Raw genomic sequence first — 21,572 nt, 5'->3', positions numbered from 1 at the left:
ATGGCGGGAAGTGGTTGTAGGGGTGAGCAGGAGGTATGTGCTGTCTTACAGTTCATTGCTGCAAAGGGTTCACTGACCAACGGGCAGTGAATCTCTGGAATTCTCTGCCCGTTGAAGTGGTGGAGGCTGCCTCGCTAAATATTTTTAAGACGCGGGTTGATGGGTTTTTGATAAGAGAGGGGATTAAGGGTTATGGGGAGAGGGCGGGAAAGTGGAACTGAGCCACGACAGATCAGCCATGATCTTATTGAATGGCGGGGCAGGCTCGAAGGGCTAGATGGCCTACTCCTGCTCCTATTTCTTATGTTCTTATGTTCTTATCAGGATAGCTGTGTGCCAACTTCAAGTTTCAACTCTCTCACTTGCCCCCCGCAACTTTTCCCCTACACAGCATTCCTCAGGTACTTCTCCCACTTTACAGTGCCACCCATTCCCACACCCCCAACCCCCTCGCCCACTCTCTTTTTCTCTCTCTCTCTCAAGGCAGCTCCTCACATCCCATCTTAACATACATCAGGGACACTGAATCCATTTATTGCCAATCCTCAGTGATCCCTCAGATTTGACCTCACAAATGTTGTCCTCTTTAAACGTTCCATTCCTCACACTCACAGTGCTCCACTTTCTCACATTACTGCAGAAGAGATTGTAGAACACAAGGGGAGGTGCAGGGAAGTGAGGGCGGGGCGGGGTCTTTGGGTGTCACCACCCTGATGCTGTGGAGGAGGAGGTGTGAGGAAAATCAACAGCGTCGGAGTGCATGACCATCGGAGATGGGGAGATGTAGGTCTCCCAGATCTCTGATGACAGAATTAAATGTTGGACAACCACCTGACGCATGACACTCACTTATATTGACTTGATGTCACCACCAACTGATGATCTACACAATAATGACTTCAAACCTTTCCCTTGTCAGTTCTAATTCAGCACTTTCATCTCTCCAGTGTCATGCAGCTACAGAAGGAGGCAGGGGAATCCTCAGAGGAGGTCATGCAAGGACCTCACGGTGGCGCAGTGGTTAACACCTCTGCCTCACGGCGCCAGGGATCTGGGTTCAATTCCGGCCTTGGGTCACTGTCTATCTGGAGTCTGCACATTCTCTGATCTCCTCCGGGTGCTCTGATTTCCTTCCACAGTCTGTGCAGGTTAGGTGGATTGGCCATGCTAAATTACCCTTAGTGTCCAAAGTTGGATTAGCCGTGATAATTGTGTGGAGTTTACATGGATAGAATGGGGCAGAGGCCCTGGGTAAGGTGCTCTGCTGGAGAGTCGATGAAGACTCAATGGGCTGAATGGCCTTTTCTGCATTGTAGGGATTCTATAGTTCTATGAGGTCTGAACAAGGATCATCACACAATTCATGCACATCTTCTACCAACTCATATGCACACAGTTTGGTAGCTATCTTGTCATGTGGTGAACCAATACATCACAAGGTTGTAGGAGCAGGTATTGGAGACGAGAGAGCAATGCAGAGTCCCCGTTGGAGAGTTCAGGACACTCCAGCATCTGAGCAGCAAGTCACTGAAGCTCAACCTCAGGGTTCAATGACAAAGAGGACTCTATTCTGGAGCAGCAACAGAAAATGTGCGAGATTCTATCAGCATTTCCAGAGGCATCATGCACTAATGAAGAGAGATTGGAGGCGTCCCCCTATAGCATAAGTGAAGCACAAGAAATGTAGCTCTTCAGCAACGTGCAAATTGTTCTCCAGCTCTTGGCTTCAGGGAAATACAGGTGGACCATAAATGAGAAGATAGAGAAAGGCACTCAGGTATGGTTTCTGCTCATAGACTACATAGGGGAAAGGACAGGAGAGGGTGCAGAATATATGCTGGAATTCTGCTGCCCCACCCCCACAGGAATCGAATTGGGCAAGGGGTGGACAATAGGAAGGAAGGTCAGTTGACTTCGGATGGGATTTTCCGGTCTTGGGTTGATCAAGGCTGTAAAATCCCATCCATGGTGTTGCAGTTATAGATAGTATGAAGAGAAAGATCAACTTAATATAATCGGTGGTAGGTCCATTCAAAAGTCTGATGGCAGTATAAACTGTTCTTGAGTCAGTTGGTACGTGATCTCAGACTTTTGTATCTTTTTCCTGATGGAAGAAGATGGAAGAGACTACGTCCAGAGTGCGCGGGGACCTTAGTTATGCTGCTGTTTTTCCGAGGCAGTGGGAAGTATAATTCAGAGTCAGTGGACGAGAGGCTGGCTTGTGTGATGGACTGGACTTTGTTCACAACCCTTAGTAGATACTTGAGTGTGAGGCGTAGCTCGCTCCTAGAGAAGATGCAGGAGGGCAAAGATAGCAAAGTGGGAGGGTGTTGCCTGGGAGGTAGCCTGGTATTCTGAGACTTAGAATGCAGCATATCCTTTACTGATTGTCCAGTTATTCTTAGTTCTTGCCACAACTCTTGTTATTCCAGTCTGTATGTTAATAACGCTGCCAACTTTCATCCTATTCATCATATTTTAATCGAGAGGAGTTTTTCAGTTCCCACCGATATCAGATTCCTTAGTTCACTTCCAGCCTGTATCACACTCTGTTCATTGCTGTCTACAAGTCAGCTTCCAGTTCCTTTATTCTTTGCTCCAGATCTTGATGTGGAGTTAGTCCACTCCTTGCGGCAGAGGAACGCACCCTGCAAATTTCTTTGCTTGTTTCTTAGTGCAGCACCAAGAAGATATCAAGTTTTCTTTGAGCTGCGGCTCAAGGGAGAATAAGAATTCTACAATCTCAGAAAGCACGGAGTTTAAATGCTACAGCCAGGGCTCTAGCAGCACGGTGCAGTAAGGAAGGTAATGTGGAATTTATTATCACAGGAAGTAGTTGATGCCAAAACACTGAATATATTCGAGAGGCGGCAAGATAAAGCACTTGGGGTGAATGGGATCAAAGGTTATGGGGAGAAAGCAGGATTAGGGTGTTGAGTTGGATAATCAGCCCTGATTGTAATGAATGGCGGAGCAGGTTCGAAGGGCCAAATGGCCTTTCCTGCTCCTATCTTTTATGTTTCAATGTGATTAACGCATTGGATCAGAGATGGACAAAGGCCCAAAGTGTTTGAAGTTGCAACAATTGTATTTTTTCTGGACGTGTGTCGAAGATGTATTTCCTTGTTTGTGGACTGTTTGACTCACTGATCCATGCCGAGCTTCTTACAGTGATTGTATGTTAAAAGCCCATGGATACATGGACAAACATGGGGGCTAATGTTCTGCAGCTTTCCTAGTTTAGTTTAGTGTCAGCTTTAGGGAAGTCTTGCATATCTAAACATGTCAGCCGCCAGTGGAGCTGTGAGGGGAGAGGATGGTTAACATTAATGATATAATGTGGCACGTTATCCTTCGGAGAAAGCCTGGGATATGGCTAGATAGAAAAACAATGATGTTGGATGGGTTCAGGCGCATGTGTCATTTCACCATGATAGAGAACAAAATGAGAACTCCGCTCACCACCTGATGAGGCCAATTAAAAGGCAATCAAAATACTTAAAAAGGAGGCATCGTAGCTCAGTGGTTAGCACTGCTGTCTCACAACACCAGGGACCCAGGTTTGTGGCACTGCCTGTATGAAGTTTGCATGTGTCTGTGTGGGTTTCCTCCCATAGTCCAAAGATGTGCAGGTTAGGTGGATTGGCCATGCAAAATTCCCTTTTAGTGTCTCAAGATGTGTAGGTTAGGGGAATTAGCGGGATAAATAATGGGTTACGAGGATAGGGCAAGTGTAGACCTTGGTGAGCTGCTCTATCGGAGAGTCAGTGCAGACTCGATGGACTGAATCGACTCCTCCTGCCTGTAAGGATGCTATAATTCTTTGTAATACAATGCAATTTAACAAGGTCCGCAGCATCTTACAGGCCGCACAATGAGTTGGAGGCTGGGCATTTTTCACTGAGTGGCAGGGAGCATGGCAGATAAAGGGGCTGGTAGGAGTTGAACTGAAGTTATTGTCAGAGTTTAGAAGTCATTGCATCAACTGGATGGAATAAGAGCACTTCCTGACAGGGACATCTTGGAGGAAGTGGGTTTGACAGTGGCCCACCACTCATTAACCAGTGGAAAAGGTGTCCACACAGGAGTGCTAGTGCACTGAAGAGAATGGAGATAGAGAGAGAGGCAGCCTGGTGATGGCAAAGGGCAGAGCCACGGAGTGCCTGTGGTGTTGTAACCCTATTTTCCTGAAAGGGTTGAGTGGCCTGCTGGTGCAATCGGGAGCTGAGTTGGAGACTCACTCAGACTTGCCTGGGCTTGTTCTATGATTTGGAGTTTTGGGCCTGTGAGGTTAAAGTTCCTTTTCCTTGCTCTACAGTGCGTGTTACTGTTCTGTTAATAAACATTTGTTAGTTCATTGACCAGAGTTCGAACCTTACCTTGTTACGCTACAATGAATTTCCTGGAAAGAAGGATATGCAGCAGGCATGGCCAACTGGTAATGCGCAAACTGCACCCAGCTATTGGAGCACTTGTATCTCCGGTGAATGTGCTTGTCATTGACAGGCTATGGCAGCTCTAAGCCACCTGATGGCAGCAGAGGTCAGCTCTAATTGAGTGGTTCGCTATCTGTTGCATGTGGGTGACTCTCAAGGTCACAGCCGCCCTAGATTGCTAACCCTCACAATCACCCCAGGGTGCAATTGGAGATATTGGCAGAATCTCTCAAACAGCCGCAAGTCATTGCATCAAGATTGTGGGTCAGTGCCCTCTTCAGGAGTGCCAATGACAACATAAACTTCACAATAGACAGTCTGGCTGAGAGAGCTGGAGGCTTCAGGGATTATCATTGGATTTCTCCAGGTCAAAGAAATTGTTGACCATGTGCGCTGCAAGGTGGCAGCCAGGCGGATTCTGCTGCTGCTCAATTTGGCAACTAACCTCCCTTCCTCTTTGCAGTCGTTGCTGACAATGTTGTTGATGGCAGCCAGGCGGATTCTGCTGCTGCTCAATTTGGCAACTAACCTCCCTTCCTCTTTGCAGTCGTTGCTGACAATGTTGTTGCAGAACTGGAGGCTCAGCCACTGGACATGGCTGCTACTTCAGGCGCTATCCCACCTCCCCGACCCCAGGCTGTGGCTATACCCCCCTCCCAGAGCCCAGGCTGGGATTGTTGACCCTCCCGCCCATAAGCCTTCATTTGCTGGCAGTTACACTGGCCAGCCTCCAATTGGCCATGCGGTGCTCAATCATGGCAATGATTGTAGACTCGATGGGCTGAAGGGCCTCTTCTGCACTGTATGATTCTATGATTCTGAGATTTATAGCAGATATGGAGATCACAGTGGGAGGATCTTTGCCCCACCTCCACCACTGCTGCTATGACTCCACTGTGTGAGATTAAATACCACCCAATATGTCAGCTGAAAAGTCTAATTTTTTAAACCCAGCGCGATCTTCTGTCAACACAATGACAGGCCCACTTCTAATTCTGCTGGAGTAATTGTCAGCATCTAAAGATTACTTTTGGAAGCTGGCGTTTCTTATAATTATCTTCATCTTTGTCAACATGGCATGGTGGCACAGTGGTTCGCACTGCTGCCTCAGAGTGCCTGGGATCCGGGTTCGATTCTTGGCTTGAATCATTGTCTGCGTGGAGTTTGCATGTTCTCCCTGTGTTTGCATGGGTTTCCTCCCACAGTCCAAAGATGTGCGGGTTAGGTGATTGGCCATGCAAAATTGACCATTGGTGTCAAGTGGACTAGCTACATGAGGTTATGGGAATAAGGTGTGAGTGGGATTGCGGTTGGTGTAGACTCAATGGGCCGAATGGCCTCTTTCAGCACTGTGGGCGTTCTATGAACATCAAAATCTAAATCAAGGTCGATGTGAGAAATAGATGTTGAAATGCTTGAATTTATACCACGTTAAACTTTACTCAACACTATGTGTAAAATATCCTATTTGCATCTGGAACCAGCTTCCCTGTACTGATTTTCCTCTGACTTTATTGTCTCCCAGGGTGACAGTGGTGGACCCCTGTCGTGTCAGCTCAAAGGTACTGATCGGTTTTACGTGGTTGGGGTTGTGAGCTGGGGAAAAGGCTGCGCAGAGCGTTTTAAACCCGGTGTTTACGCCAGCACAAACATATATGGCGAATGGATTGAGCGGAAAACCGGGATATCGACTGCCCAAAGTGAAGAAAGCGGCGTGGAATACGCAAGTGAAAACAACGCCGCAGCCACAACGAGTTGGGAAGGGAAACACCCCGAGACTTCCGCCGAACAGCAAAGTTCACAGAAGCCTGCCTCATTCGTGCACAGAAACTCGCCTGGACTAGCAACCCCTCTTTTAAACCTGCTGATTGTTCTGTATCACTTTTGCACGGGTTGTTTCTGAATCAAAATCCTTTTGTTTTATAATTAAAATACATTTCAGAAAGATACACAAGAACCCCTACTAAAATTGTTGTTGCATCCGATGTGTCCTAATTTTGGTTGAGATGCACCATATCTCTGCCCTCAACTTTCCTTTCAGCCTGTCATTACTTGTACCTCAACTGAGGCCAGTTTCGCCCCCTAAGCAATAGAGGAAATCAGTAATAAATGAAAGTGAAGTTACCTGAACTAGTTTTTTAAAAAATACATACATGGGATGTGAACTAGTTAGAACAGCAATTTTGTGCAACCCTAATTGCTTTCTTGAACCATTGGTGACCATATGGTGTAGGTACACCCACAATGCAGTAAGGGAGGGATTCCATGATTTTGACCCAGTGACAATGAAAGAATGCTGGCATATCAAGTGTTTCCAAGTCAGCATGGTGTGTGACTTGAAGAGGAACTGACGGGAGGTCGTTCTCCCATGTATTACTAGATGATAGATATGGGTTTGGATGGCACTTTTGGCAAATTGCTGCAGGAATCTTGCAGAATGGATGGTACACACTGCTTCCATTGTGCTGGATGGTAGCGGAGAGATTGAATGTTTGCCAGAGTTGCTATGTCCTGGATGGTGTCATTGGAGCTGCACTCATCCAGGCAAGTGGAGAGTATTCTTTCACACTCCTGACTTGTGCCTAATGGATGAATAGGCTTTGGAGAACAAGAGATGATTGAGTTCCCTATCTCAGATTCCCAGCCTTAGCCACTTAAGCAGCAGCTAGCCCTGAAGAGTTTTGTTGGATCAGGAGGAGAAAGTTTCACCCCAAGACTTTTCATTTTAAATCCCTATGACCAAGTTGTTTGAAAGCAGATAGTTCACACCCCATACTCCAAAGTCTGTCCCTATTCTCACAAGCTTCAAGCTTTTAAAATTTTAGCTTGGCTTCAGCTAACTGCCACTATGGTTTAGTTTTTACTTCCAAATTTGGTGAGATTCCTTGCATTGCCTTTTCTTTTATAGTGATTCAATAAAAACAAACTTCTTTTACTTTACAATCGTGAAAATGAGCAAATGGATTTGTTTTAGTGTGTATACTAATAACATCAGTAAAGAGTTTGACCGACCTGCTAGTACATCCTGTTGTGGCTTATTGCTCAGTTTGCTCTGTATTTTGTTGGACTTCTTGTTTAAAAATAATGTCACCAATTTTTTGTTCAGGTTATATTTGCCAATTTTTCTTTGCATATTGTTCATGAAATGTTTCAAAAAATAACCACAAGTTATGAAGGCCACTCTATATTTTGAACACTAATAACTCAGAACATACAGGGTAGAGTTCCCATTGGTTTGCGCCTGTAATATTAGCGCAATCTGAGTGTAATTAGCCAAGGATTGGAAGATTTAAAGGTGAATTTGCAAGACTGCATATTTCCAGCTCCATAATGTCACTCGACTCGCTTCTGTCTAAGCTCTTCTGCTGCTGAAACACTCAATCTTTGTTACCTGCAGACTGGATTACTCCAATCTAAGCTGATCTCACATTCTACCCTCCATAAACTTGAGGTCATCCAAATCTTTGCTGCCCGTGACATAAAACACAGCAAGTTCTGTTCCCATATCATTTTTGTGCTCACTGCAATGTCTTCCAGTCAAGCAGCGTCTTTATTACAAATTCTTATCCTTGTTTTCAAATCTCTCCATGGCCCTCCCTACCTCCGCATTCTCATCACCCCGACAGAATGCCTCTCTAATTCCAGTCTCTTGTACATTCACAATTATAAATGTTCCACCATTGGCGGCTGTGCCTTTACTTGCCTAGACCCCAAACTCAGGTTTTCCCTTCTTACACATCGGTACTTCACTCTCCTTTAATGTGGAGATGTCGGCGTTGGATTGTCGCATCCAATCCGTCCTAACTTTGACTGAGGTGCACCATATCTCTGCCCTCAGCTCTCATTTCCATCTGTCATTATTTGTACCTCAGCTGAGGCCAATTTTACCCCCTAAGTGTTAAGAGCAATAGAGGAAACCAGTAAAAATGAAAGTGAAGTTATCTGAATCAGTTTTTTAAAATACATACATGGGATGTAAAGAAGTTAGGACAGCAATTTGGTGCAACTCTAATTGCTTTCTTGAACTTTCTTGAACATATTTCTTGAAATATGGTGTCCATATGGTGTAGGTACACCCACAATGCTGTTAGAGAAGGACTCCATGATTTTGACGTAGTGACAATGGAGGAACACTGGTCATTGAAGGAATGAGTCTCCTTCTTCAAGACACTTCTTTAAAAAGTGTACACCGAAGAAGCTAGTATATCATTGCGTATGGTTTTCTTAATGTCGTTTTCAGCGATTTTTGATTAGATAAGAACTGAAGATTGATTAACAATGTATAAAATCTGTGACAAATCTATCTTCATCCACATTATTAGAAATGATGCCGTTACCACTTCTAAATGCATCTATGATTTTAATATAAAAGAGAGAAAAAAATAAACAATTACTTCCTTTAACACTGCCCGATTGCGCTAATTAATTGAAGATTTTACATTTTGCGATGAGGCAAGTGATGGTTATTGGAAACTTGCACGGACATAATTTCAAAGTTAAAACTTTTCTCTTGAAAGTTGAAATGAAAAATCTACAACTCAAAGCTCTTAGGGTAAATAGAATAAAAATGTTTCCCATTGCCTACGGATGAAGTACACAGAAGAGATTGGATTGCCTAAACATTGAAGCCAGAATGAAGTTAGGAAACATTTCTACACACAGAAGTTGGTAAAAGGTGGGAATTCTCCTCCAGAAACTGAGTGGGATTTTACGGCCTCACTCATCTCAAAACTGTAAGCTCCCACCCGAGGTCAGTGGACCTTCCTATTGCCCGTCCCTTGCCCACGCCGATTCCCACGGTGGGCAGGGCATTAAAATCTTGGCATAAGGCCGGAATTTTCACGCCAGTGAGATTCCCCTGCTGGCAGTGCAACCGCTGCCGCGGGTTTCTCAGGTGAATGGGGTGATTTCAATGGGAATGCCCACTGACAACGGCGGGACCAGAAGATCCGGCCACCTGTAAATGATACGCCGCCTCCTGTCACCGGGAAAAATACAGAGGGGAGGCCAAAAACTCTCGCCCATTACCAACTGATCATCTTGAATATGAGATTCATCAGTTTTATGAACCAGAAATATTATGGGATATGGGGCAAACATTATGGAGTCAGGTCACAAATCATCTGATACCTCACTGACTGGTGGAAACAGTCTCAAGGAGATGAGTGGCTTACTTCTGTTCCTATGAGTTCTTAATATTCATTTTTCTATTGCTATATAAACATACAGTGAAATATTTGATTTACGAAGAAATTTTTCTTCAATACTGTTGTTTCTGCTGTAATATTAGGTGGGTCCTTGTGAAGTGTAGCTCAACCCTGATAAGATAGCAACAGACCTTGTGATTTGTAACTTGTCAGGCATTTAATGGACACTGTGATATAGCTCAAAATGTTAACAACCTAGAGGCTACCAAAAGGCTTGCACTCCCTAAATACTGCTGCTTGATACAGAGTTGTTTATCTATATCTCAATTTGATAGTGTTTTGTAATAGCGAAGTACTTATACTATCAAGGCTAGAATCGAAAGAATAAACAGACCTTGACACTCCTGCTCCTATTTCTTATGTTCTTATGATTACTCTCACTGCCCAACCTTCCTTGTCCGGTGCATTCCAGTGTAGTTGCCAAACAAGTTCGACCATTCAACAAATATGACTGACAGAGACACACAATTTAATAAATCCAGTTCCCACTTCCAACTGAGAAACTTCCCCATCTCTCCACCAATTTACTGTCATCCCAATACCTAATTATGTGTAAGTTGTCAATGTGTGTGTCAGTGCATTTAAATATGTTTAAATTAAATTGTATAATGTCTTATCAATGTGAGAAACAGAATGCTTATCAGCTTGGGATTTTATTGATATATACCAAACCTATACAGGTCCGAGTAAACATTTCCAAGTGTTTGTATTGCGTGCTGATGTTCTGAAATAATGAGATTTTGAAACGTCAAATACGCTGAGATTTTACTTTAAGTCAGTCACAAATAAATTGTTATCCCTGCCTCCGTGCACTCTTACAATACTCAATCCTTTGGAAGTTCAGCAAGAAGTGATTATCAGAGAAGGTGATTATCTTCGGGTGGACTCAGTAAGCCCACAACGCAGCTTGATTTTATGCTTTCTGAAGCTGGAAGGCAAATGCTAAACTAACATCAACCCTGGTTCACTGGACATCTTTCTTTTACACACAGTCAGTTGTATGATTTGGCAACGCACTTTCAAAGGGGAATTGGATATGTTACGGGGGTTATTTGATGTTTTATTTGTTATTGTAGTTAAAACTACCGTTCCATTCAAGTAGCCAGACAAAGTCACGGAAAATTACTTATTGAAGACTATGGCTGTAGGACTCCGATTTGGGTATTCAAGGCCAGTTGGAGTACAGAATTCAGATATACACATGGAGTTATAGTTTCAAATTTTATTACAAGTAATCAGCACGTACCAATCAAGGCATAGGAGTTATCTCTATCCGCTTACAGTTATTGATTAAGGTTACGTCATTTATAAAATACAGATATTAAAACCAAACACATGGATATTACTCCCTCTCAGGATAAGTGCTTTAAGACGAAAGATTTTCAAATAATTGCAGTGTTATAGGCAAAATGTTGGCTGAATTGGATAAACCTTTCAAAATGTAAACACAGACAGGATAGGCTGAATGGCCTCCTTCTGTGCTGTATCATTCTACAATATTTTACCTCTGTGACTGCAATCAATTTACACAAATAATTATTGTGTTTATTGACACACAGCAAAGGAGTAGGAGTGATGTCAGGAAAAATGTTTTTACCCAGGGGATGGTTGGAGTCTGGAACAAACTTCCTGAGAAGGTGGTGGAGGCAGGCTCGATCGAGGTATTCAAAAGGGAGTTGGGTTGCTATCTCATAAGGTTACGGCGATAAGGCAGGGGTGTGGGACTAGGTCGAATGCTCCTTCAGCCAGCAATGCAGGCTCGATGGGTTGAACAACCTCCTCATGCACTGTAAAAATTCTGTTAGTGGGATCTTGAGCCCACACCCTCTGTCTGTGAGATCATCAGAGGGGGCTCAACACTAGGGTTTCGCTGCAAGTTCTCTGCTGGATTACAGTTCCAATGATGTAGATAACGCTGACTGTGAAGTCAGCCTTGAATATAAAAGTAGGGAGGTCTTGCTGCAGCTGTATAGGGCATTGGTGAGGCCGCAGCTGGAGTACTGTGTGCAGTTTTGGGCGCCGCACCTGTGCAAAGATATTTTGGCCTTGGAGGGAGTGCAGAGGAGGTTTACTAGGCTGATACCAGAGTTGAGGGGCTTGAGCTATGAGGAGAGGCTGAATAAACTAGGCTTGTACTCGTTAGAGTTTAGAAGAATGAGGGGAGATCTCATTGAGATGTATAAGATGATGAATGGGATGGATAGGATAGAGGTGGAGAGACTCTTCCCGCTCAAAAAAGACAGTAGGACTAGGGGGCACAGCCTCAAGATAAAGGGGGGGTGGTTTAGAACGGAGTTGAGGAGGAACTTCTTCACTCAAAGGGTGGTGAATCTCTGGAATTCTCTGCCCGTTGAAGTGGTGAAGGCTGCCTCGCTAAGTATTTTTAAGACGCGGGTTGATGGGTTTTTGATAAGAGAGGGGATTAAGGGTTATGGGGAGAGGGCGGGAAAGTGGAACTGAGCCTCGACAGATCAGCCATGATCTTATTGAATGGTGGGGCAGGCTCCAAGGGCTAGATGGCCTACTCCTGCTCCTATTTCTTATGTTCTTATGTTCTTATGAAGTCAAGGGCCAGGTAAAGGACTGGAAGGGTTTTAATTTACGTGGCCCTGATTTCTCCTCTAATCACTTCTCCATAAGTAGAAAGGTGTTTTGATTTGCTTGCACCTTTCTAAGTGATGGTTCATTTCCCATTCCCTCAGTTTTGGGATGGGATTTTCCGGCCATGCTTGCCCCAAGGTGGGAAATTCCCACCCGAGATCAACGGACCTTTGCATGGTCCGCCGCTGCCCGCTATAGTTACTGTGGCAGGCGGGACTGGAAAATTCCACTCACTGGTGTGATTCAATTCTTTAGCAACAGCCCCACAGTAAACTGAAGATAAAATGAACTCAAAGGGTTAGTTTATTTGCATGCACTCAAATGAGGGAGGAGGGTAGCAACTTTGCCTCCTTTACACTCATACAGTGAAAGAGTTGTAGGAAGATTTACAGGGGTAATGACCACAGAGTAAAGAATTATCGCTACACGTGCATCCAGAGAGCAGAATGAAAGTCCAGTCATGTATTCCTTCACAAAGGTCAGCAGGCTGAAAAACATTGCAATAAAGTACAGATTTCAGCAGAAGCAGTGTAGATGGGAGCCAGATATTCAATCTGGGCAGAGCCCCTTTTGTTCCTGTGCTGCTGCTTGTAGATAGTAAGATGGCCAACTGACCTTTGCGGTTCCACAAGGCAATATTACTGATTCCACAAGTAAGGTCCACATCACATGACACCAATGTCACATGACTCCCCACAACTAACAAAAGACTTCATGATGCAAAATGGGTATAGCAAGGAAACAAAGGTTGTGGCATGAATGGCTACATAGCAGCCTTCTGAATGCAACTTGAAGGGATAAAGAACGAAACAAACCAGCAAAAAAAAGCACACACATAGAACAAAAGCAAAATACTGTGAATGCTGGAAACCATAGAGGTATACAGCACAGGAAACGGTCCTTTGGCCCATTGTGTCTGCACCAGTCAAAGACAACATGTAACTATTTTAATCCCACTTTTCACCAATTCGCCCATGGCCTTGTATGCCTTGACATCACAAGTGCACATCCAAATACTTCTTAAATGTTATCAGGATCTCTGCTTCCATCAGTTTTCCAGTAAGAGATCTCACAATACCAGGTTAAAGTCAACAGCCTTATTTAGTATCATGAGCTTTCAGAGCACTGTTCCTTCAGCAGGTGATCGAAGAATTGGGTTCACAGACAGGGCATATATAGACAGTGACTCAATTGCTAGATAATGGTTGGAATGCGAGTTTCTACAGGCAAACAAGCCAAAAGGAATGGTCATTCAAGTGTGGAGGACTAAGGCAGGTGCTAATAGTGTCATAAAGGTCACCATAACAAGGGTCGATACTTTCTGAAAGCAAAAAATAATATCAAGTTAGCGCTCTCACATTTCGCTCCTCAGCCTGCTACAATGTTCCAGTGAAGCCCAACACAAACTGGAGGAACATCACCTTATCCTCCAATTAGGCACCTTGCAGACTTCTGGACTTATCATTCAGTTCAACCATTTCAGACCATTAACTTTGTCCTCTATTTTGATTACACCCCCCCCCCCCAACAAACTGCCCCTCACCCCCCACAAGGACCAGTCTGAAAATCATTCTCAAGCCACCAAACAAGTGCAGGGATTTCATGGTGAAAACTCACCCCTCATTGAACACCATTGATTTCACTAGTTTTGGGACCTTACTGTATGCAAATCTGCTGACAACATTAGAAAGGTAATTCATAGGTTGTGACATCCTAAGGATGGGAAAGGCACTAAGTGAATACATGATACTGCTTTGTGTGCTCATGAATAATATCTATTAGTTTGCAATTTGACACCTTGCCCAACTGGACAATCCAAGCAAGGTTTGTGGTCCAATTAAAGAGTTCCCAATTCTTTAGTTGGACCACAAACCTCGCTTGGATTGTCAGTTAACCTGCTTCAGCTTTCTGTTGATACAGCTCTGAAATTGGCCACAAGGTCTATGAGTAAACAGATCTTGATGTTAAATGGACTGTTTGCCATCTTGCTTCCAATTCATTAGATGAGTCAGTGGTATTTTTAAAATCTAGGTGGAGATCGCCTTAGTAAACAAGGCTGTGGACCAATGGAAAATGAGATTAGGATAGGTGCGTGAAGGCTTGTGTAGATGCAGTAGGCTGAAGGGTCTCTTTTTGTGCTGTAAAACTCGATAGGCAGGATTTTCCAGCCATGCTTGAATCAATGCTGGAAAATACTGCCTGAGGTCAATAGACCTTTACATGATCCGTATCCCGTCTGCTACAATCCCCGTGGTGGACGGGATGGGAAAATTCCATCCCATGACTATCATATCTATATAAGGTTGTGGGCACTGATTCATATCATAACATCATGTGGGCTTTATATGAGGGGTTCGGTTAACTCACTTGGATGGACAGCTGATTTATGACGTTGAACAACATCAACAGTACAGGTTCAATTCCCCTGGTGGGCTGAAATTATTCATGAAGGCCCACCTTCTCGACCTCGCCTGAGGTATGGTGACCCTCAGGTTAAATCACCACTGGTCAGCTTCCCTCCTCAAAGCAGACAGCAGCCTCTGGGACGAGGGTGACATTTACACCTTTTTTTTTAATGTAGCTGACCTTTTTAACAGATCAGATGGACTATCTTTGTCTTTTAAATGTGTTTCACTGCAGAACTCAGCTACACAGGGTTTTCTTTGTTTGCTGCAGGCATTTTCCACTGCTTTGTGTTATACGTTTAAACACCCTGCCATGGGTATTCTAGCATTTTAACCATAGAGAAAAGGTACGCCTTCAGCACATGTGGCAAAAGGTTCTTTAGTTTAGCTGTGACATGTTGAGGTGGATGCCAGTTGGAAAAGAAAAAGTCTGAAGTAAGAGTATGCTGTTTTGGATTTCCTGTCTTAAGTAAACTTGGAAAGGATAACTTCCATTGTATCAAACAATACAGCTGTGCAGAAGGTCAGTTAGTTCAGTTGTCTGGATGTCTGATTTGTCATGCGGAATATCGCCAACTCTGTGGGTTCAATTCCCAGTTGAGGTTATTCTGCCTTCTTAACCTTGCCCCTCACCTGAGGTTTGGTAATCCTCAGGTGAAATCACTACAAGCTGCTGGTCATCTGGCGACTTCACCTTACTTGCCTTAGGAATGCTTAAGTTTATTTATTAATTAGTGTCTCAAGTAGGCTTACATTAACACGACAATGAAGTTACTGTGAAAATCCCGTAGTCGCCACACTCCGGCACTTGTTCGGGTACACTGAGGGAGGAATTCAGCGTGGCCAATGTACCTAACCAGCACATTCTTCGGACCGTGGGAGGAAACTGGAGCACCCGGAGGAAATCCATGTAGACGCGGGGAGAATGTGCAGGCTCCGCATTGGCAGTGGCCCAAGCCGGGAATCGAACCCAGGTCCCTGGCACTGTGGGACAGCAGTGCTAACCACTGTGCCACCATGCTGCCCTCAGCTTACAGTAGCCATTATACCTCTGACTTACACATCCACACTGTTGTAAAAATTATCCTTCAAACCTGAATGGCGATTGTTTCAACAGCAGCTCGTATGTGAGGCAGCATTCAAGAACTCTCGACTCTATAAATGGTTACTAAATGCCCCCGTTTAAGTTTAATTTTACTCCAAAAAAGAGATTAAAGTAGAAGTGGGTATCTGCAGCACAGTGAAATAACTGACAATGCAAGATTTATTTTGCTCATGTTTTCTCTGATAGAACAGCTATGAAGTACAGCAGGATACAATATCATATGAGAGCAATTCAAACTCAGTTCTCGTTTCTCGATTTAGCACCATCACCATAGCAACTGGCCAGATAGATATATATTAAATCAAACATTATTGTAATCTAGCAGAAATGTTGTCCTGCACAGAAAGCTTTTCCAGTGGTTAGCATATGGAAAAATGTCGCATTTTCCAACGTAAATCATGTGGGTGTTCCATCTGTCAAATCATAGTTGGCGACAAGGGTGGGGCAGTTTAAGTGCTCTGTCTTCTTTTCAGCCAGGCTCTCAATTGCTCAATCTGTGAAGTCACGCTACTCCTTGCGGTGCCCCCAGGGACTGCGTACTGCTCCACGCTGTTTGTGTAATTCCAAACCTTTGACACATCACTCTCAAACAGAGGACTTTATGTAAAGAAAAGAGAAGACATTTTATTAGGCAGCACACAACAATTAGACCCTTGTCACTCAAGGCAGTTCAAAGGTGATTGTTTCAACAGAAAGCATCATAGTGAGAAACAAGCACTTATGTGAGGGTGGCACGTGGTTAGCACTGCTGCTTCACAGCTCCAGCGACCTGGGTTCAATTCCCAGCTTGGTCACTGTGTGGAGTCTGCATATTCTGCGTGGATTTCCTCTGGGTGCTCCGGTTTCCTCCCACATTCCAAAGATGTGCGCGTTAGGTTGATTGGCCATACTAAAATTGCCCCTTAGTGTCCTGAAATGCGTAGGTTAGAGGGATTAGCAGGTAACTTTGTAGGGATATGGGGGTAAGGCCTGGCTGGGAATGTGGTCAGTGCAGACTCAATGGACTAGATGGCCTCTTTCTGCACTGTGGGGTTTCTATGATTCTATGTGGTAAAGCCTTGACACAAGCTACCTTGTATTTTCAAATTAACCTCCCACCTCTCCCATTTCAAATGAAAAATGACACTTACAATAGGCATACAAAGTAAGCAAAATGAAAAATGTCTAGTAGAACTCTTTCATGGGTATAGAAGAAATTTTCCAAATTGTAATAGCAATAATTTTAATCTTAATTTACAATAGTTTACAATGAGGCAGCACAGTGGTTAACACTGCTGCCCCATAGCACTAGGGACCTGGGTTTGATTCTGGCCTTGGGTCACTGTCTGTGCGGAGTCTACACGTTCTCCCTCTGTCTGCACGGGTTTCCTCCAGGTGCTCCGGTTTCCTCCCATAGTCCAAAAGACGTGCTGGTTAGGTGCATTGGCCATGCTAAATTCTCCCTCAGTGTAGTTGAACAGATGCCAGAGGGTGGCAATGAGGGAATTTTCACAGTAACTTCACTGCAGTGTTAATGTAAGCCTACTTGTGACATGAATAAATAAACTTTAAGTTTCCTTCTTTGATTTAGTAATTAGAGGTTACCAAGGGGAAACAGTGGCATAGCATTGGACAAGTCATTCCAGAGACCCAGAGTAATGCTCCGGAGATTTGGATTTGAATCCCACCATAGCAGACAGTGACGTTTAAATTCCATAAAAATATGAAACCATTGTTCTATAACACATCTGGTACACTCATATCCTTGTGGAAAGGAAACTTGCCTCCCTTACTTGGTCTGGCCTACATGTGACTCTAGATTCACAGCAGCGTGGTTGACTCTTAAATGGCCTAGCAAGCCATTCAGTTCAAGGGCAATTAAGGATGGGCAATAGATGCTGGGCCAGCCAGCAATACTAAGAATGTAAATAAAAAAAATTGAAAGAAAACGTTTTTCCCAATAAACGATGAGTAAACTTCAAGTTAATTGAATTTTCTTCAAACTGAACTAACTGCTGTGCTCCCAGGGATGAGAACACTATTGAAATGTCTTTTTTTCAAAGCTAAGCAAAAACAAATCAGCTTCTATTAAAACAGAAAAAAATGTTTTAGCTTACTTTCTGTCATCCACTGATTTCATATGCAATCAATCTTCAGATACAACAAGAAACACAGCCACGAGGCAAGTTTTACCCTATCTCAACAAGAAATCTACTAGCCCTTTCTCAGCAGCCCTCCCCCTACATTCCCATTTCACTTTCACCAGTACTGCACAGCCCTAACCTGGGCTTTCCGTTGCTGCTTGTTCCTGACCTACCCCCATCCAAACCCCATCTGCTCAAAGCAGCTTTAGGCCTCAACTCCTATTTGCTCCTCTTGCATGCTGCAGGATGGACTGCTGAGGCTTTATAGGGGTCTGGTCAGACCACATTTGGAGTATTGTGAGCAATTTTGTGCCCCGTATCTAAGGAAAGATGTGCAGGCCTTGGAAAGGGTGCAGAGGAGGTCCACGAGAATGAACCCTGGAATGATGTTCGAGAAGCATTTGAGGATTCTGGGTCTGTACTCGATGGGAGTTCAGGAGGATGAGGCGGGGGATCTCATTAAAATTTATGGATGGATTGAATATGGGAAAGATGGTTCAATTAGTAGGAGGATATGAGGGCACAACTTCTGAGGAAAGGGATGATCCTTTAGAACTGAGATGAGTAGGAATTTCTTCAACCAGAGAGTGGTGAATCTGTGGAATTCATTGCCACAGAAGTCTGTGGAGACCAGGTCACTGAGTGTATTTAAGACAGAGATAGATAGGTTCGTGATTGATAAGGAGATCAAATGTTATAGGGAAAAGGTGGGAGAATGGGGTCGAGGAACATACCAGCCAAGGCTGAATGATGGGGCAGACTCGATGGGCTGAATGCCCTAATTCTACTTCTATATCTTACGATCTTTTTGTAGCCCAATTCTTCAGTGCCAAACAACGGGCCTGAGAAAAAGCGAATCACCAGCTTCTTGTGATTCATTACCGTTTCTTGTATTGACATCTTCTCTTACTAAATAAAGGTGAATGCAATTGATCATAATACATACCTAATGGTCTTCAAATCATCCAGGGAGAGCTGATTTAGTCCAATACCTTTCTGTTCTGCCAAATAAACAGCTTTTCCAGAAGCACTGTGGGCATCTCTAAATGGCATCTGCAATGAGGCAAATCTGGTCAAGAATTCAGGTGTAATCACAAACAAGGTTTTAAAATACACCAACACATTGAGTTTAACTATGAGAAATGTGGAGTTTCTAACCATATAGTACTATACATCTGTGATTGTACATGGGATGTTTGTATCATAGAATCCTACAGTGCAGAAGCCCATTGAGGCCTGACAGAGCATTTCACCCATGCCCTATTCCAATAATCCCGTATATTTGCCCCGCTAATCCCCATAACCTACACATCTTGGGAGACAAAGGGGCAATTTAGCATGGCCAAATTTAGCATTTAACCTGCACATCTTTGTACTGTGGGAGGAAACCAAAGCACCCAGAGAAAACCCACGCAACACAAGGAGAATGTGCAGACTCCAGACGGAGAGTCACCCAAGACCAGAATTGAACCTGAGTCCCTGACACTGTGAGGCAGCAGTGCTAATCACTGTGCCCTAGTCCTTAATAGGCAGTATGGCTCATTTTAAGAGAAATATTTTAGAAACCAGACTACTAGAGGTTAACCAGACTGCGTTGAAAATCATTGAAACCATGGTTAGGTTTCTGAAATGATTGAAGGCTTTAACAATAACAAGGCACAAAGGCAACAAAAACAAGATAATCGCAACTTAGTCACTGAGACTGCACACCCTTTGTCATTGCTTAATGCACGATAGGTCTCAATGACATCTTGCCTAAATCTGTATTTCCAGGGATTATTTCACATAAAAACAAAAAGACAATCAATTGTAATTCACTATCACTGCTAAAGTATCATCAAATTTCACGACTGACAAAGCAATCTGTGCAATCAGAAAAGGAGAAAGGCAGACAGTTGAGACTCATTTTATTTGTGGAATTGATATTCTTATATTACAGAAATCTCCTAATTGGCAAATAAAATTAGTGTGGAGTAACATTTTTGAGAACTGAATGACTTTTGGAAGTTGTGTATTTGTTAACTATCAATATTTTTTTTTAATTAAGTAGACTGCTACACTATGGGAAATTGTGAAAACATCATCACTGTCACCCTGAACAAGAGAGTAATGGTGTAATGGCTGATTGAGTAGAGCAATCGGAAGAGTTCTGCTGTGGCATAACAGTAAACAGTAGATCAAATCGTCCAGCAACATTTTGGATAAGGTCAAGCGCACAATCAGGTCATCGTGACATGGTGGCACAGTGGTTAGCATTGCTGCCTCACAGGGCCAGGGACCTGGGCTCGATTCCTGGCTTGGCTCACTGTCTGTGTGTAGTTTGCATGTTCTCCCTGTCTCTGCGTGGATTTTCTCTGAATGCTCTGGTTTCCCCCCACAGTCCGAAAGACTGGTTAGATGCATTGGTCATGCTAAATTCTCCCTCAGTGTAACCCAGACAGCTGCGGGAGTGTGGCAATTAGGGAATTTTCACAGTAACTTCATTGCAGTGTTAATGTAAGCCTACTTGTGACTAATAAATAAATAAACTTAAAAAAGCAATGCCTTTTCTTGTCAGCTTGGGCCTTGTAGGGGAGCATGAATTGGATTCAATTTGAATTAGGTGTTTTTTGGAGGAAGCCAGGAGATGGATTTGGGCTTGTCTGGTCCACTCTGCGCATCAGCATTGTAACCTTAAGAATGGAATAATTGTAATTTACTTAAAAGCTATAAGTTGCTGGGTAACCACAGTTTTATTGTACTTGATTATCAATGGCTCCCGATATCAGAGCAGATAGTCGAAGCCAAGAGCACTAGGCTGTAATGCACTAGCTGATTTTAAATAGACCTTGTGGAACTGGTTGACGGAAACAGCAGTTGGATCTTACTTTCTCATCATTATTACTGACTGGGTGGGGTCTTAAGGAAGAAGTTCCTTGCTAATCCACCCTGGCTTTCTTGCTGGACGATTCCCAGTTGCTGCACTAAAGGAGCTGTTAAATTCCGCTTATGGACATTATCTAAAACAGCTTCAACTTTAAGGCATGGTACAAATGCTCACCTTCTTTCGCACCAAGTAGTAGGCCAGATCTGTAGCCAGCATGTCTGGGCTCAAAGCCTTTTCCATGACATTTTCATGAACCTTCAGGAAAAAGTAATGTTGCACACAATGAACAAAACCAGAATTTTTTAAAATTCTTAGATGGGATGTGGGCATTGCTGGCAAGGCCAGCGTTTGTTACCCATCCCTCATTTCCCTCGAACCGAGTGGCTTTCACGGTCATCATTCTTGACACCAGCTTTAAATGACAGATTTTATGAGTTGAATTTACACTCTATCAACTGCAATGGTGGGATTTGAACCTGTGTTCCCCTCCCCCAGGGCTTTAGCCTGGGCCTCTGGACTACTGGTCCTGTGACATGGCCAAGACACCATCATTTCCCCCCAAGTCAAGAGCCAAGAAAGTCTAAGAGAAATACATTTTGTTCAAAGCATTTCACCATGATAAATTCTCCCTTAGTGTAGCCGAACAGGCACGGGAGTGTGGCGATTAGGGGGTTTTCACAGTAACTTCATTGCAGTGTTAATGTAAGACTGCTTGTGACACTCAGAAATAAATTTAAAAACTTTTAAACTTTAAACCCACCCAACCTCATAGAAAAAATATTGAGGATTTAGAATGAAACTTAAAAATAACAGAACTAGGAGACAGATA

The 21,572-nt window shown here is 43.6% G+C and overlaps 2 protein-coding genes across 2 annotated transcripts in view; one reads left to right on the top strand and one right to left on the bottom strand.

The window, feature by feature from the left end:
- The window catches only part of LOC145357592 (acrosin-like), a 31,301-nt gene extending 24,962 nt beyond the window's left edge, over window positions 1-6,339 (top strand). Inside the window, exon 5 of the mRNA XM_080211070.1 lies at window positions 5,962-6,339. Coding sequence (XP_080067196.1) covers window positions 5,962-6,339 — 378 coding nt within the window. The remainder of the gene's footprint in view (window positions 1-5,961) is intronic.
- A 9,556-nt stretch (window positions 6,340-15,895) lies between these two features.
- The window catches only part of asl (argininosuccinate lyase), a 35,281-nt gene continuing 29,604 nt past the window's right edge, over window positions 15,896-21,572 (bottom strand). The window contains exons 15-17 of the mRNA XM_080210385.1: window positions 20,918-20,998; window positions 18,824-18,930; window positions 15,896-16,351 (exon numbers count right to left, since the gene is read on the bottom strand). Of these exons, the coding sequence (XP_080066511.1) occupies window positions 16,204-16,351; window positions 18,824-18,930; window positions 20,918-20,998 (336 nt within the window). The 3' untranslated portion in view covers window positions 15,896-16,203. The remainder of the gene's footprint in view (window positions 16,352-18,823; window positions 18,931-20,917; window positions 20,999-21,572) is intronic.

Source organism: Carcharhinus amblyrhynchos, chromosome 23 (assembly GCF_965287045.1).
Source record: "Carcharhinus amblyrhynchos chromosome 23, sCarAmb.v2.hapA, whole genome shotgun sequence".
Classification (NCBI taxonomy): Eukaryota; Metazoa; Chordata; class Chondrichthyes; order Carcharhiniformes; family Carcharhinidae; genus Carcharhinus; species Carcharhinus amblyrhynchos.
Note: the sequence above shows the minus strand (reverse complement) of the source record. Positions and strands in the feature narration are given on the sequence as shown.